Source organism: Bos javanicus, chromosome 23 (genome assembly GCF_032452875.1).
Source record: "Bos javanicus breed banteng chromosome 23, ARS-OSU_banteng_1.0, whole genome shotgun sequence".
Taxonomy (NCBI): Eukaryota; Metazoa; Chordata; class Mammalia; order Artiodactyla; family Bovidae; genus Bos; species Bos javanicus.
Window position 1 is genome coordinate 29,802,082 of NC_083890.1, and position 14,828 is coordinate 29,816,909.

A 14,828-nucleotide genomic window follows, 5' to 3' on the forward strand; every position below is an offset into this window, starting at 1 on the left:
CATCTGGAATTTCATAGTTCACATACTACTGAAGCCTGGCTTGGAGAATTTTGAGCATTACTTTACTAGCGTGTGAGATGAGTGCAATTGTGCGGTAGTTAGAGCATTCTTTGGCTTTGCCTTTCTTTGGTATTGGAATGAAAACTGACCTTTTCCAGTCCTGTGGCCACTGCTGAGTTTTCCAAATTTGCTGACATATTGAGTGCAGCACTTTCTTTCACAGCATCATCTTCCAGGATTTGAAATAGCTCAACTGGAATTCCATCACCTCCACTAGCTTTGTTCATAGTGATGCTTTCTAAGGCCCACTTGACTTCACATTCCAGGATGTCTGGCTCTAGGTGAGTGATCACACCATCGTGATTATCTAGGTCATGAAGATCATTTTTGTACAGTTTTCCTGTGTATTCTTGCCACCTCTTCTTAATATCTTCTGCTTCTGTTAGGTCCCTACCGTTTCTGTCCTTTATTGAGCCCATCTTTGCATGAAGTGTTTCCTTTGTATCTCTAATTTTCTTGAAGAGATCTCGAGTCTTTCCCATTCTATTGTTTTCATCTATTTCTTTGCATTGATTGCTGAGGAAGGCTTTCCTATCTCTCCTTGCTATTCTTTGGAACTCTGCATTCAAATGAGTATATCTTTCCTTTTCTCCTTTGCCTTTCGCTTCTCTTCTTCAGGATCATCTAGATTCTTACTGGCTTTAATTCTAGAGCCTGGTTAGGCATACTTGCAACACGTGATTCTTTTATAAGTGTGGCTTTTGAATATACTTAATAGAAGCTAATCCTAATGAATCATTTAACAAAGATAAGAAACTCTAGCTGAATATAATACAAAGTTAAATGGAATGGTCAAAAAATATTCAACCATATTGGAGAAGAAAAACATGATAAAGTCAGAAGCCATTGATAAGGTAACTTAAGTGTTATCTCTGTAAACTTTATTTCTCTATTCATTAGGCAAACTTTGGTTAGTATTAATATGCGACCCTATGGACTGTAGCCTGTCAGGCCACTCTGTCTATGGAATTCTCCAGGAAAGGATACTGGAGTCGGTAGCCTTTCCCTTCTCCAGAGGATCTTCCCAACCAGGAATTGAACCCAGGTCTCCTATATTGCAGGCAGATTCTTTACCACCTAAGCCACCAGAGAGCCCAACGTCATCAGAAATTTTTACAGACAATCCCAATACATGAACACTGTAATTTTCAAATTAGATGTATATATTTATATCTTATATTTTATCCATATATTTATAATTTTTGTAAACTATAAATTGTACCTGAACGGATTATTTTACACAAAACCTGATATACACCATCTACTTAAGAGACAACTATAGAATAACATTGGCAATACTTTAAGAAGTGATAATACTGCTGTCTGTAGAGCATAATTCCTTTTTGACACAAAGGCTTTTCTAAAATAAATTTATTCATTTTAATTGGAGGCTAATTACTTCACAATATTATAGTGGTTTCACCATACATTGCCATGAATCAGCCATAGGTGTACATGTGTTCCCCATGCTGAATCCCTCTCCCACCTCCCTCCCCATCCCATCCCTCTGGGTCATCCCAGTGCACCAGCCCAGAGCACCCTGTCCCATGCATTGAACCTGGACTGGCGATCCATTTCACGTATGATAATATACATGTTTCAATGCCATTCTCTCAAATCATCCCACCCTCACCCTCTCCCACCGAGTTCAAAAGACTGTTCTACATATCTGGTCTCTTTTGCTCTCTTGCATACAGGGTTATCATTACCATCTTTCTAAATTCCATATATATGCATTAGTATACTGTATTGGTGTTTTTCTTTCTGGCTTACTTCACTCTGTATAATAGGCTCCAGTTTCATCCACCTCATTAGAACTGATTCACATGTATTCTTTTTAATAGCTGAGTAATATTCCATTGTGTATATGTACCACTGCTTTCTTTATCCATTCATCTGCTGATGGGCATCTAGGTTGCTTCCATGTCCTGGCTATTATAAACAGTGCTGTGATGAACATTGGGGTACATGTGTCTCTTTCATTCTGGTTTCCTTGTTGTGTATGCCCAGCAATGGAATTGCTGGGTCATATGGCAGTTCTATTTCCAGTTTTTTAAGGAACCTCCACACTGTTCTCCATAGTGGCTGTACCAGTTTTCACTTCTACCAACAGTGTAAAAGGGTTCCCTTTTCTCCACACCATCTCCAGTATTTATTACTTGTAGAGTTTTGGATAGCAGCCATTCTGACTGGCGTGAAATGGTACCTCATTGTGGTTTTGATTTGCATTTCTCTGATAATGAGTGATGTTGAGCATCTTTTCATGTGTTTGTTAGCCATCTCTATGTCTTCTTTGGAGAAATGTCTGTTTAGCTCTTTGGCCCACTTCTTGATTGGGTCATTTATTTTTCTGGAATTGAGCTGCAGGAGTTGCTTGTATATTTTTGAGATTAATTTTTTGTCTGTTGCTTCGTTTGCTATTATTTTCTCATATTCTGAAGGCTGTCTTTTCACCTTGCTTATAGTTTTCTTTGTTGTGCAAAAGCTTTTAAGTTTAATTAGGTCCCATTTGTTTATTTTTGCTTTTATTTCCATTACTCTGGGAGGTGGTCATAGAGTATCCTGCTGTGATGTATGTCGGAGAGTATTTTGCCTATGTTTTCTTCTAGGAGTTTTATAGTTTTTGGTCTTACATTTAGATCTTTAATCCATTTTGAATTTATTTTTGTGTATGGTGTTAAAAGTGTTCTAGTTCCATTCTTTTACAAGGGATTGACCAGTTTTCCACAAAGACTTTATTTTTCACCATTCCTTAACAGATTCTATGGCATGCATGTGTACTAAACTGAGGTTCTCTCACAAAAACTTCAATGAATTAAAATGTAAATGAGGAATGAATGAGAAGTTTAGGTTAACAGAAAAACACTACTATATAGTACTATGAAGTAAATTAAAAAGGCTATTGAATACCAGTCCCTCTAGAGCACATGGACTGATATTAAATAGCTGGTGATAATCTATAATGGAAAAGAATATTAAAAGTATGTAGATGTACATATATATTATATATGGGGCTTCCCAGTGTGGCTCAGCTGTAAATAATCTGCCTACCAATATAGAAGACATGAGTTCAATCTTTGGATCAGGAAGATCCCCTGGAGAAGGAAATGGCAACCCACTCCAGTATTCTTGCCTGGAAAATCCCATGGACAGAGAAGCCTGGTGGACATCAGTCCATGAAGTTGCAAAAGAGTTGGACATGACTTAACAACTAAACATCATAAATCATATATACATACATATTAAAATACAAGAATATATAAACTGTATATGTATAAAGTTGGATCAATTTGATTACACCAGAAATTAACACATTGTAACTCAACTGTACTTCAATAAAAAATCTTTTAAGGTACTATCTAAATAATATTGACACAATATTACCTAGCTATATTTAATAGTATGTAATAGAAAATAGGTGAAAGACCTTAACAGGCTCTGCAAACTTTATTATGTGTAGAACTAAAGGATGTTCTCACAGACTGGAAGTCCATTGGTCCTTTCTATCTGGTATCCAGTATACTATGACAACATGAAAGTATCTGTTTTGAATACCTTTACAGCAAATTGCCTGTGTACACGCATGCGTGTGTTTACAAGGTGTTATGCAATTAATTGTCTTCCACTGACAACAGAAGCACAAGTCTCTGTGGCTCTTTTCTCTCCAGGGGCCTGTCTCCCTCTCTAATATAGTTATGGGAAGTTACTTGGGAAGAAAAACTCAAGGAATTTGTGCTGAGTAAACAAGCTAACCACCATCCATCTGAAGAGAGCTTCAGATTAGAGGGGTTTGCGATTACAGGAGCATGAGATAACAGGAGAGACTGAGTTTACTGCCCACATGGGGTTCCTTCACTGCCTGTCCTAGATCAGTGACCATGATTAAACTTTTTATCCAAACCTCCAAGAACCTCTACCTTGGATTGCCATTCTTTCCAGAAGGTAGAACTTACTCTCTGTTGTTTTTGGAAAAAAAGGGAAAGTGCTAGCTTTGGCAGCACATATACTTAAAAAAAAAAAAAAAAAAGGTGGAAAAAAGGAAAATTCATTTTAAAAGTTGAAGAAATCTAGAGCTACTTGCCTTCAGCAATGAATGGAAGTGGTTTTTTTAATGTGTAACCCAACATTGACTAATGATGAATAATTGACTACCTTCTCCTCTTTGCAGATGTAAATCCCCGTATTGTCACCTTGATTAACAACAGGAATATGAAAGAGAGAACAGGTTCAGTGTGGTCTGTTTGAAAAATATTGGTTATTCTTGCAACGTAAATGCACAAGGAAAAATTGTGAAAATGTAGAATTACATCAAGCAAAATGAGGCCACTCATGTGCTGACATTTTTCCAGGAGTCATTGAATATTTCAACAATCAGATCAGATCAGATCAGTCGCTCAGTCGTGTCCGACTCTTTGTGACCCCATGAATCGCAGCATGCCAGGCCTCCCTGTCCATCACCAACTCCCGGAGTTCACTCAGACCCACGTCCATCGAGTCAGTGATGCCATCCAGTCATCTCATCCTCTGTCATCCCCTTCTCCTCCTGCCCCCAATCCCTCCCAGCATTAGAGTTTTTTCCAATGAGTCAATTCTTTGCATGAGGTGGCCAAAGTCATTTCAACAATACAGTTATTTTATTCTTTACTGAATAGTAGAGTCAAAGTTAGCCAGATAAGGTCAATGTCAATTGTAATGTATCTAGTGTTAACTTTAATTCAGGGTTTTTATTTTCCCACCAAAATGCATGGGCAGATAGACAGATGCTAACCAATGTGATCACCAGGATCAGTTACTTTCTTTTGCTCTAATTCTGGAAAAACAATCATACTCTACTCAAAATACATGATAGTTTTGTCTCAGCAAAAATTCAAAATTTAGCTGATTTTTACCTTGGATGTTTATTCTCTCTAAAATGGACTATGCAATAATTGCCTGAGAGTCATTGTAATGGCCACGGGTTCTTAGAAGTAAGTTTTATTATCTGGTGGAGATATTTAAGGGAAAATCAGAAATTTTCAATGGAGGGTTTATTGTTGTTTTTTTATTACTTTGTTTTTAAAGAATTTGTTTAGATTTGATATCACAAGTAAATGACTGCAACCATTTTGGAGATCTCTGAACTGACCATTCAGAACCACAAATTTGCATAACTATATCTCTTAATCTTTGCAAGTTAATAGTTAAAAAGACATGGGTAAGTTCTACATAATTTACTTTTAACAGAGTCAACACATTGTACTAGGTGGCTGAATTCATATACTCTTGTAATAAAATGACATTAAAGTATGTGAACTGAGGGGCTACTAGGGGCAAGAGTTTGCTGTTTTAGGGACTGTAAAGTAGATTTTTCTAGAGAGTAGTATTTACTCTCTAGAAAGTAAATACTAGAAAGTATTACTCTCTAGAAAGTTGTCAGACTAGTGACTCAATTAGGGAGATCACAGAAGTTTCCTTTAACACTATTATCAGGTTAATAATTATTTGCTTCACAGAAAAAGAATGAATAATAATAATAACCATTTCTAACACTTGCAATGTGAAAATTCTAACTCTTCTTGTCTTTAGGTCTCCAGAGCTGTGTACTTTGGTAGACTCTTGCTCTCTCAATGTATTTTTCAACTTATCTTTTATATCTATTATCATGTATCCATATGTGTAACCATCATCTTTCTTTCAATTTCTTTGGTTTTCACACTATGCACATTAATGGTCTGTATATATATTTTTAATATAAATTTATTTATTTTAATTGGAGGTTAATTACTTTACAATCTTGTATTGGTTTTGCCATACATCAACATGGGAGAATGGCATTGGCCTGTATATTTTATCTTCAGAGAATTGGGGATACATTTCAAACCTGCTTTTGCATATGTTCTAATTCTATTCTATGTTTATATATATATTTTTAAGCACTAGATGTTTTCATGACGTATATTTCTATCTGTATAACAAGTCAACATGTTACATTTTATATTTTGCACAATTTTATTTTGCCTGTTATTTCTCTATATAAAAATCAGTGTCAAATGTTCACTTTACTCAGTTAGTTATTTTCCCACTGATTTTTATATCTGATTTTCTTCCCACAGGAAGAAAATAGTTATTCTTCGACTGATTTTAATATCTGCTCACAGGAAGAAAGTAGGAATGACCAAGAATGGTGACTCACAATTAAGCAATGAAAGGAACAAATGCTAGCACTCCGGCAGGTATCATCTTACTTTTCTGACCAGCCCCACCTGGAGATGGTTCTCCTTCTTGTCGTCTCTATCATATACATTCTGACACTGATGGGGAACACAGTGATCATACTGGTCTCATACTTTAACCCCAAACTCCACACACCCATGTATTTCTTCCTCTCCAATCTCTCCTTCCTGGACCTCTGTTTCACCACCAGTGTTGTCCCACAAATGCTTTGGAATCTCAAGGGGCCTGACAAGACCATTAGCTACACTGGCTGTGTAATCCAGCTGTATGTTGCTTTGGGGCTCCACAGAGTTTCCATGGAGTGTGTCCTGCTGACTGTTATGGCCTATGACCACTTCAGTGCTATCTGTCGACCCCTCCACTATGGAGTGATTATGCACCCAAAGCTTCTCCAGCAACTAGCAGCTCTGGCCTGGATCAGTGGCTTTGTGGGGTCCACTGTTCAGACCATTCTTGTTTTCCAGTTGCCTCTCTGCAGCCATCACATGGTGGATGACTTCATGTGTGAGGAGCCTGCCCTGATAAAGATTGCCTGTGTGAACACAACCTTCCTGGAAAATGAGCTCTCCATAGCTATTGTGCTGTACGTGGTGATACCTCTGAGGCTTATTCTGGTCTCCTATGGCTGCATTGTGAGGAGTGTGCTAAAGATAAAATCCATTGAAGGCAGGAAGAAAGCATTTGGGACTTGTGGGTCCCACCTAATTATTGTAGTTTTGTTTTTTGGAACTCTAGCTTCCATTTACATTCAACCCAAGAGCAAATACACACAGAATTACAGTAAATTCCTCACCCTCTTCTACACTGTAATGACACCCTCACTGAATCCTTTGATCTACACTTGAGAAGCAAAGAAGCTAAGTGGGCGCTAAGAAGGTTGCTGGGAAGAGACCCAAGTTAGGGAGAAATGTGAAATATCCTCACACAATCCCTCAGATAGTAAGGACTTTTAGCATCATCTAATTTTGGTTTTTCCTTTTGTTTGTAAAGATCACAGCTAAATCTCCTGAATAAAATGGCATGAAATTTTCTTTCAGTAACACCCTGAAGCTGCCTACTGTAAATCCTTCTCATATTCCTTTGCAGAAATGTTATGTCTCTTTTTTCTTTTGGCTGTTTTCTAAAGATTCTATAAATGAATAAATAAATATTTATAGTGGTGCATATGTATACGTATTATAATTTTACAAATCCTGGAGTTATTGCTATAGAGATTAACTAATGGCAGGGTGGATATGTTTATGACAGATCTATTTTCTCATCACAGAAGAAATCACCTGCCTCATAGAGATAGAACTTTCTTGAGAACTTTCTATTTTTCTCCAGATGTCTCATTCAGTAGTCCACAGGCCATAACTGTTCTGTCCATTGTTTACATACAAGCATAAATGTCCACTGGAAAACCTACAATTACCTAACAGGTTTTCTTTTAGAGGGGATCATTGATTCTTGTTCATTTACTAGAGGCATCTGGGACTAAGTACATCCAGGGATTTTTCTGATCTCTTCCACCCACAGAGAAAGCTTCCACGAGATATGAACCATGAGACTTAGTATCTCTCATTTATACATCTCTTGTCCTCACACAATGGCTTTCAATCTCTTTTGATCAATTCTTTAACTCTCTATCTGGAATCTAAGAATATATGCATTAGAATTTTAAAGTATTGTCATTTAATCTAAATATCTATATTTGTCACAATATATAGATTTCTTTACCAAAACATGTCTTTGGCCTCCTATATGTTATTCACTTTTATGGATATCATAACTTTAGAAAAATAATTCTCTTCATACTGAATATAAAGTTTTATCTATTCTAATAACATACTTTAAAATCTTGGTAATATGTTCAGTTTAAAAATATTGACCTTATTTTACCCATATCCACATAGTTATTTGTTTATAAAATATTATCAATAGTTTATTGGCTTTAATTCTAGAGCCTGCTTAGATATACTCGCAACATGCTGTGGTTTTATGAATGTAGTCTGCTTTTTTCTTAAATAGGGATTTCCCTGGTGGTCCAGTGGTTAACATGCTTCCAAAGCAGGAGGCATGGTTTGATCCCTGGATGGGGAACTAATTTCCCAGATGCTGTGTGCTGCTGCCAAAAAAATTAATTCTTTTAACAGAGATTAAATCCTAGGAATCATTTTAACAAAGACAAATGATTCTTTCTGGATATATTAAGAAGTTGAATAAATTAGTAAAAAAAAGCAACTATGTTGGAGAAGAAAATAAATGATCTAGTTAGGAGGCATTGACAAGGTTAACAGGTGACATTTAAGTAAACTTTCTATATCCTGGTTCATAAGATAAAATTGTATTAGCATTAATAATTAAACCTGGTTATATTCAAATCAAATTACTTCACTGATTGATTAGGACAGGTAAATGCGTACTAAGCACTAAGATTACCCAAATCATTTAAAATCTTATAATTTTATTATACAATAAAATTTTAAAAGCTATTGAAAATGATATCCTTTTGCTCACACTAGGATAGAACATTAATACTTTCCATGTATTCTTTTTGTATGTAGTAGAGTAATTTAAAAAATAAGACAAGTCTGTAAGAAGAGGCACTGTACAGAGTACAGAAAAGACATACCACGTGAATACTAGCCAACAAAGAAGACTGGCATGATCTTACTACTATCAAACAGGGTAGCCTTTAAGGGATGAACTATTATTAGGAATAAGGGGAGACATTGCATAATATAAACCATTTAGTTAACATGAAAGCTATAATAATCTTTAATTAAAATGCTTTCTATCAAATAACTTTAAAATATGAAGCAAAACCTAACATATAAGAAAGGAAATAAGCAAATTTACAGCCAGAATTGAATGGATAACTGGTAGAAAAGATATACAAACATAAATGAATAAGGACGTAGAAAATATCAAGAGCACAGCAAAAATTACAAAATTAATATAGTGAAAACACTGAAGGCATGATGACATATAAAATTTTTCAGGCACACACAGGACATTTATAAAACATTGTCATATACTGAATAAGAAATTAATACATCTCAGAAGTTTAAAAGCATAAGAGAATTTTGTCTAAAATAAAAAATCAAACAAGGCCAGAAATCAGTAACACAGTGAACAAAGGATTAGTGCTCTTAATGTGTAAAAATTTCTAATATGGAAAATTGATATAGAATAATTTCAAATAAACCCATGTATGTTAACAAGCACTTTAAAATTGTCAGTATCATGCCAATTTTGTTTCATCTATTTAGTCAACTAAACTTTCCTGCCTAACCTCTCCTTTTCCCTCCACACAGGTTTGCCCTGGCAAGTTCTGAAATTGCACTTATCAAGCTAGAGGCACAGAGGAACATGCACAAGGTGGAAAGCAGGGACTCAGTTGAACCAAATCGCCACTGCAAGGTCTCAGACGGGAGCAGGCTGAAGCTCAGGAAACACAGAATCTTTACATATAAATCAAGTGTCACTCGACAGTGGACATTTTATTTACTAATGTGAAAATACTTTATTACTAAAAGTGGACACTTTTACCATTGGTAAATGACCAAAAATGTTATAGCGCACTCTGGAGTTTTAAACCAGGACCAAGGAAAGGACTGCTACATGGTACAGGCAAGATGAATAAAAGAATAAAAATATTGTTGTGTCTTAACACACTCCATGAGTAGTCTCATCATTAATATATCAGTGGGTAAACATGGGCTGATTTATGCTGGGTGCCAGGTACTCTGCCAAGTATGTTACGTGTGGTAACTCACTTATCACCTGCCACCCTAGGCACCTGAAACTGTCATTCCACTCACTATTGATTTGAAAACTTTACCTTTTAGAAGTTCAACAACTTGCCCGAGGAATTAGAATTTAAGTTGATCTGAATCTGGAGTCTACGATATTATCTAATATGAAATAGTCTCCTTGGGATCATGGGAAATACAACTTCCTTAGCATAATATATATCACTCCCTTTGTGATATGGTACTTTTTAAAATCCTTCAAGTGTATTTTTTGTCATTTTCTATTACACTCTTGCTCCCCTAGATATAATAGAATAGTTTAATTCCCTAAAAGATCTGTTTCTCATACTTTCATTAATTAGAACATGAAAGACACATTTATGAACGATGAGATTAAGTTGGATTTTGAGAAGTATATGGTGTAATTTCCATAAATTTAATGAAAGGAAAAACTATTCAGAAACAGCTGGTGTCTACTGATTGAACATAAGATGAACGTCGTGAAAGACAGGAGTAAGAATACGGAGAATTGAATTTTGTGCTATTTAGACATTTACTTGATGTTAAAAAAGAAACAATATATCAAAGAAATATTAATAACCTCAGATATGCAGATGACACGACCCTTATGGCAGAAAGCAAAGAAGAACTAAAGAGCCTCTTGGTGAAAGTGAAAGAGGAGAGTGAAAAAGTTGGCTGAAAACTCAACATTTCAGAAAACTAAGATCATGGCATCAGGCCCATCACTTCATGGCAAATAGGTGGGGAAACAATGGAAACAGTGACAGACTTTATTTTCTTGGGCTCCAAAATATTTACGGACAGTGGCTGCAATCATGAAATGAAAAGATGCTTGCTCCTTGGAAGAAAAGCTATGACCAACCTAGAAAACATGTTAAAAAGCAGAGACATTACTTGCTGACAAATGTCTGTCTAGTCAAGCTCTGGCTTTTCCGGTGGTCATGTACGATATGAGAGTTGGACTGTAAAGAAAGCTGAGCGCAGAAGAAATGATGCTTTTGAACTGTGGTGTTGGGAAAACTCTTGACAGTCCCTTGGACTGCAAGAAGATCTAACCAGTCAATCCTAAAGGAAATCAGTCCTGAATATCCGTTGGAAGGACTGATGCTGACGTTGAAACTCCCAATACTTTGGCCACCTGATGCAAAGAACTGACTCTTGGGAAAGACCCTGATGCAGGGAAAGATTGAAGGCAGGAGAAGGGGACAACAGGGGATGAGATGGTTGGATAGCCAACTCGATGGACATGAGTTTGAGCAGACTTCACGTATTGGTGATGGAAGGGAGGCCTGGCGTGTTACAGTCCACGGACTTGCAAAGAGTCAGACACAACTGAGCGACCAAACTGAGCTGAACTGAACTGAAAAAAGAAACAAAAGGCCCCAAGTGGAGTCAGCTGTTTTCAGACCACTTCAGCAAACCAAGACCAAGTACCTAAGTTAAATACAACCTCTCCAAGCAATGTAGTCTTAATCAGTCTGCAATTTTCTAGTCAGCACCAGTAAGGACACATAGACCCAGACCGTTCCTCACACACAGGTGACCTAAGCCTGAAAGAATCCACTCTTTTCCCTTCGGCATATAAATTCCTCCTGTTTTGTACAGCTCTTCTCTACTTGATAAACGGGATGCTGCCCAATTCATGACTCGTTCAATAAAACCCTTAGATCTTCAGATTTACTAGGTTGAATTTTTGCATAGACAACTTCAGTATCTGAACTTTATTTTCAAATTATATGCATATATTATTCTACACATATATCCACTGTAAAAATAAACTGCACCCAGTGAATCATTTCACACAAAGCAGGATGTACACCATGTGTTTTAAAAGCAACTATAAAAAAATGCCAATTCTTCAAGAAGTAATAACAATGCTATGTGTGTAGCATAAATCTTTTCTGATATAAAAACTTTATTTTTAGCCACTTCTAAGAAGAGATCATGAATTTGCAATAGTCTCTCCCCTTTTATACTAGATACTAGACTCTACTTCTTCCCCAACATTTCCTATTACCCAGAAGTCTGTAGATCTATTCTTGGATCTTCATTAATTGTGTGGTAACTTCAAGAGTGTATTTCCAAATATATGCATGTCTCCATACTATGTTCAAAACTGAGTCTAACTAATAAAAATTGTAATGAATTTCAACAAATAAATCTTTTAAGATACTACATATATAACATTGACAATTTTGCCCATGTGTGTTTAGCAGGTAGTGTGCAATTGATTGTCTTTCAGCAGCAACAGAAGCACAGTCTCCATAGCTCTTCTCTCTCCAGGGAATGTCTTCCTCTCTAATATAATGATAGGAAGTAGCCTGGGAAGAACTCCAGAGGTGTGTGCAGAGGAAGCAAGCTAAGCACCATCCATCTGAAGAGACTTGAACCATGAGATTACAGGAAAAGGGGGCCAACAAACTGCACACATGGGGTTCCTCCACTGCTTGTCCTAGATCTGTGATCATGAATGACCTTCTCATCAAAATCCCCAAGAATCTCCACAGCTGGGTTGTCATTCTTCCTGGAAAGTAGTACTTTGCTGTTTAGGTGGGGGAAGAAAAAGAAAATCCATCTTAAAAGTTGAAGAAATCCAGAGCTAATTGCCTTTAGTAGCGAACAAGAGCAGTTTTTCATGTATAAACTGACATTGACTCTTAAGTATGGAATACTTCCCAGCTTCGTCTCTTTGCAGATATAAGTCCTTTTATCCTCATCCTGATTAAGAACAGAAATGTGAAAGGGAGCAAGACCAGTTTCAGTGTGGTGTCTCCACAGAAATAGTTGGTTTTTCTTGTAAGATAATATTATACACAAGAAAATATTATAACATTGTAGAGTTACATCAAGCAAAGTGAGGCCACTCACATGCTGTCTTTTCCCCAGGAGATGTTGGATCTTTCAAAAGCACAGTTGTTTTACACTTTACTGAATAATAGAGGAAATTTAGCCAGGTAAGGTCAATGTCAATTTTGGTGCATCATAACACTCAGGGTTTTAATTATACCACCAAAATATGTGGACAGATAGAAAAATGCTAACCAATGTGACCACCAAGGTCAGTATCTTTCTTTTGCTATAATTCTGGAAATAATTATCATTCTGTATGCAGAACACATGAGAGTTTTGTCTTGGCCAAAATTTAAAATGCAACTGATTATTACTATGGATGCCAAAGAAAATAAGCCATGTATCCTCTCTAAACTGGATGTGCAATAATTGCCTGAGAGGTGCTATAAAGGTGAAGGGTTCTTAGAAGTAAGTTTAATTTTCTTGCTAGGATACTAAAAGGGAAATCAGTAATTGTCATTGGATGGTTTTGTTGTTTATTCGTTTGTTTTTAAGCAAATTGTTTAGATTCGATGTCCAAGATAAATGACTGTACCTGTTTGAAGACTTCAAAATTGACCATTTGGAAGTACAAATTTTCCTACCTGTGTTTCTTAATCTTTGCAAGTTAATAGTGTAAAGACACTGATAAATCAAAATAACTTACTTGATGGAAGGTCACTGGATTGCATTAGTGGCTGAATTCATGAACTCTTTTTTTTTAATGTTAATCAAATTTGTTTTAATAAAGAAAAATCAAAGGAATTATTTAACAAATATGCTCAAATGACAAAGATGATTTGTTTAGGAATCTTAATGCTAAAGATGTATGCTAAGAATATCACCATTAAAAAAAAAAGATTCATTCTATGAGTAGAACAAGGAGGAAGAAAGGACAAACTTTTCTTTCTCCACATTCCTTAGGATTATATAACAACAATGTATCCTGCCTAAGGACAGTCTTTGGATTCAACCTTCTGTTATCTTAAAATGTTAATTATGGGAGTAGACCTGGTCTTTACAAGGACGTATCTTGCCTGAGGACAGTGTTATCTTAAAATGTAAATTATGGGAGTGGGTCTGATGAGGTCTTTACAACCTCCAGACATTCTTTGGATTATATAACCTCATTGTTAACACTAGCAAGGGGGTACTCTTTCTGCCCCCTTCCGATGCCTATGTCAGAAGCTTTCTCTATCTCCTTTATACTTTATTAAAACTTTATTACACACACACACAAAAAAAGAAAATACCTCAAGATAAAAATATTAATTCATTAAGAAAATATTTCATATTTCTTTATCACAGAGACTGTAGATTTAATTAACTCATTTCTATATTAAGTTATGCAGTGTACATTCCTTTCTCTAGTTGCTCATTCAAAAGGATAGGGGTTTTTCTCAAAATAGAACAAGTCAGTGCCAACAGTTTCAAGTCATGACTTAGAGTTAAGCCTAGAAGAGCTTGACTCAGAAGGCCATTTATATTCACCTGTACCCTGGCCTATAAAACTATATTAAAGCATGTGAACTATTCATGTCATATAGGGTACAGCTTGCTTATTGGGGATTGTAAATAGAATTTCCTGGAGAGCATATTCCTAAAATAGCAGACCTGTGATTCAAATGGGGAGATTTCAGAAGTTCTCCTCCACACTTATTAGATCAGTAAATATTTGCTTCACAGAAAAACAATGAATATTAACGATAATTATCTCTAACACTTCAATTTTGAAAATTCTAACAATTCCTATTTTGTTCCATGTTTCGAATTCTATATGCCTTGTTTCTCAGCCTCTTGCTCATCAATGTATTTTTCAATATTTTTCTTTCATATCTATCATCTAGCCTGTACGAATATGTGTAATAATCATCTTACCTTCCATTTCTTTGGTTTTTCACACTATGCATGTTGACGGCCTGTGTATTTTGTTTTCAGAGAATTTGGGATACTTCTCACATCTGTTCT

General features: G+C 36.0%; 1 protein-coding gene across 1 annotated transcript; it reads left to right on the forward strand.

Annotated features, from left to right (window-relative positions):
- Positions 1-6,308: 6,308 nt before the first annotated feature.
- LOC133235972 (putative olfactory receptor 2W6) lies at positions 6,309-7,118 on the forward strand. Its single transcript, XM_061397732.1, has one exon. It carries the CDS (start codon positions 6,309-6,311, stop codon positions 7,116-7,118), a length of 810 nt encoding a protein of 269 aa, XP_061253716.1.
- The last annotated feature ends 7,710 nt before the right edge of the window (positions 7,119-14,828 follow it).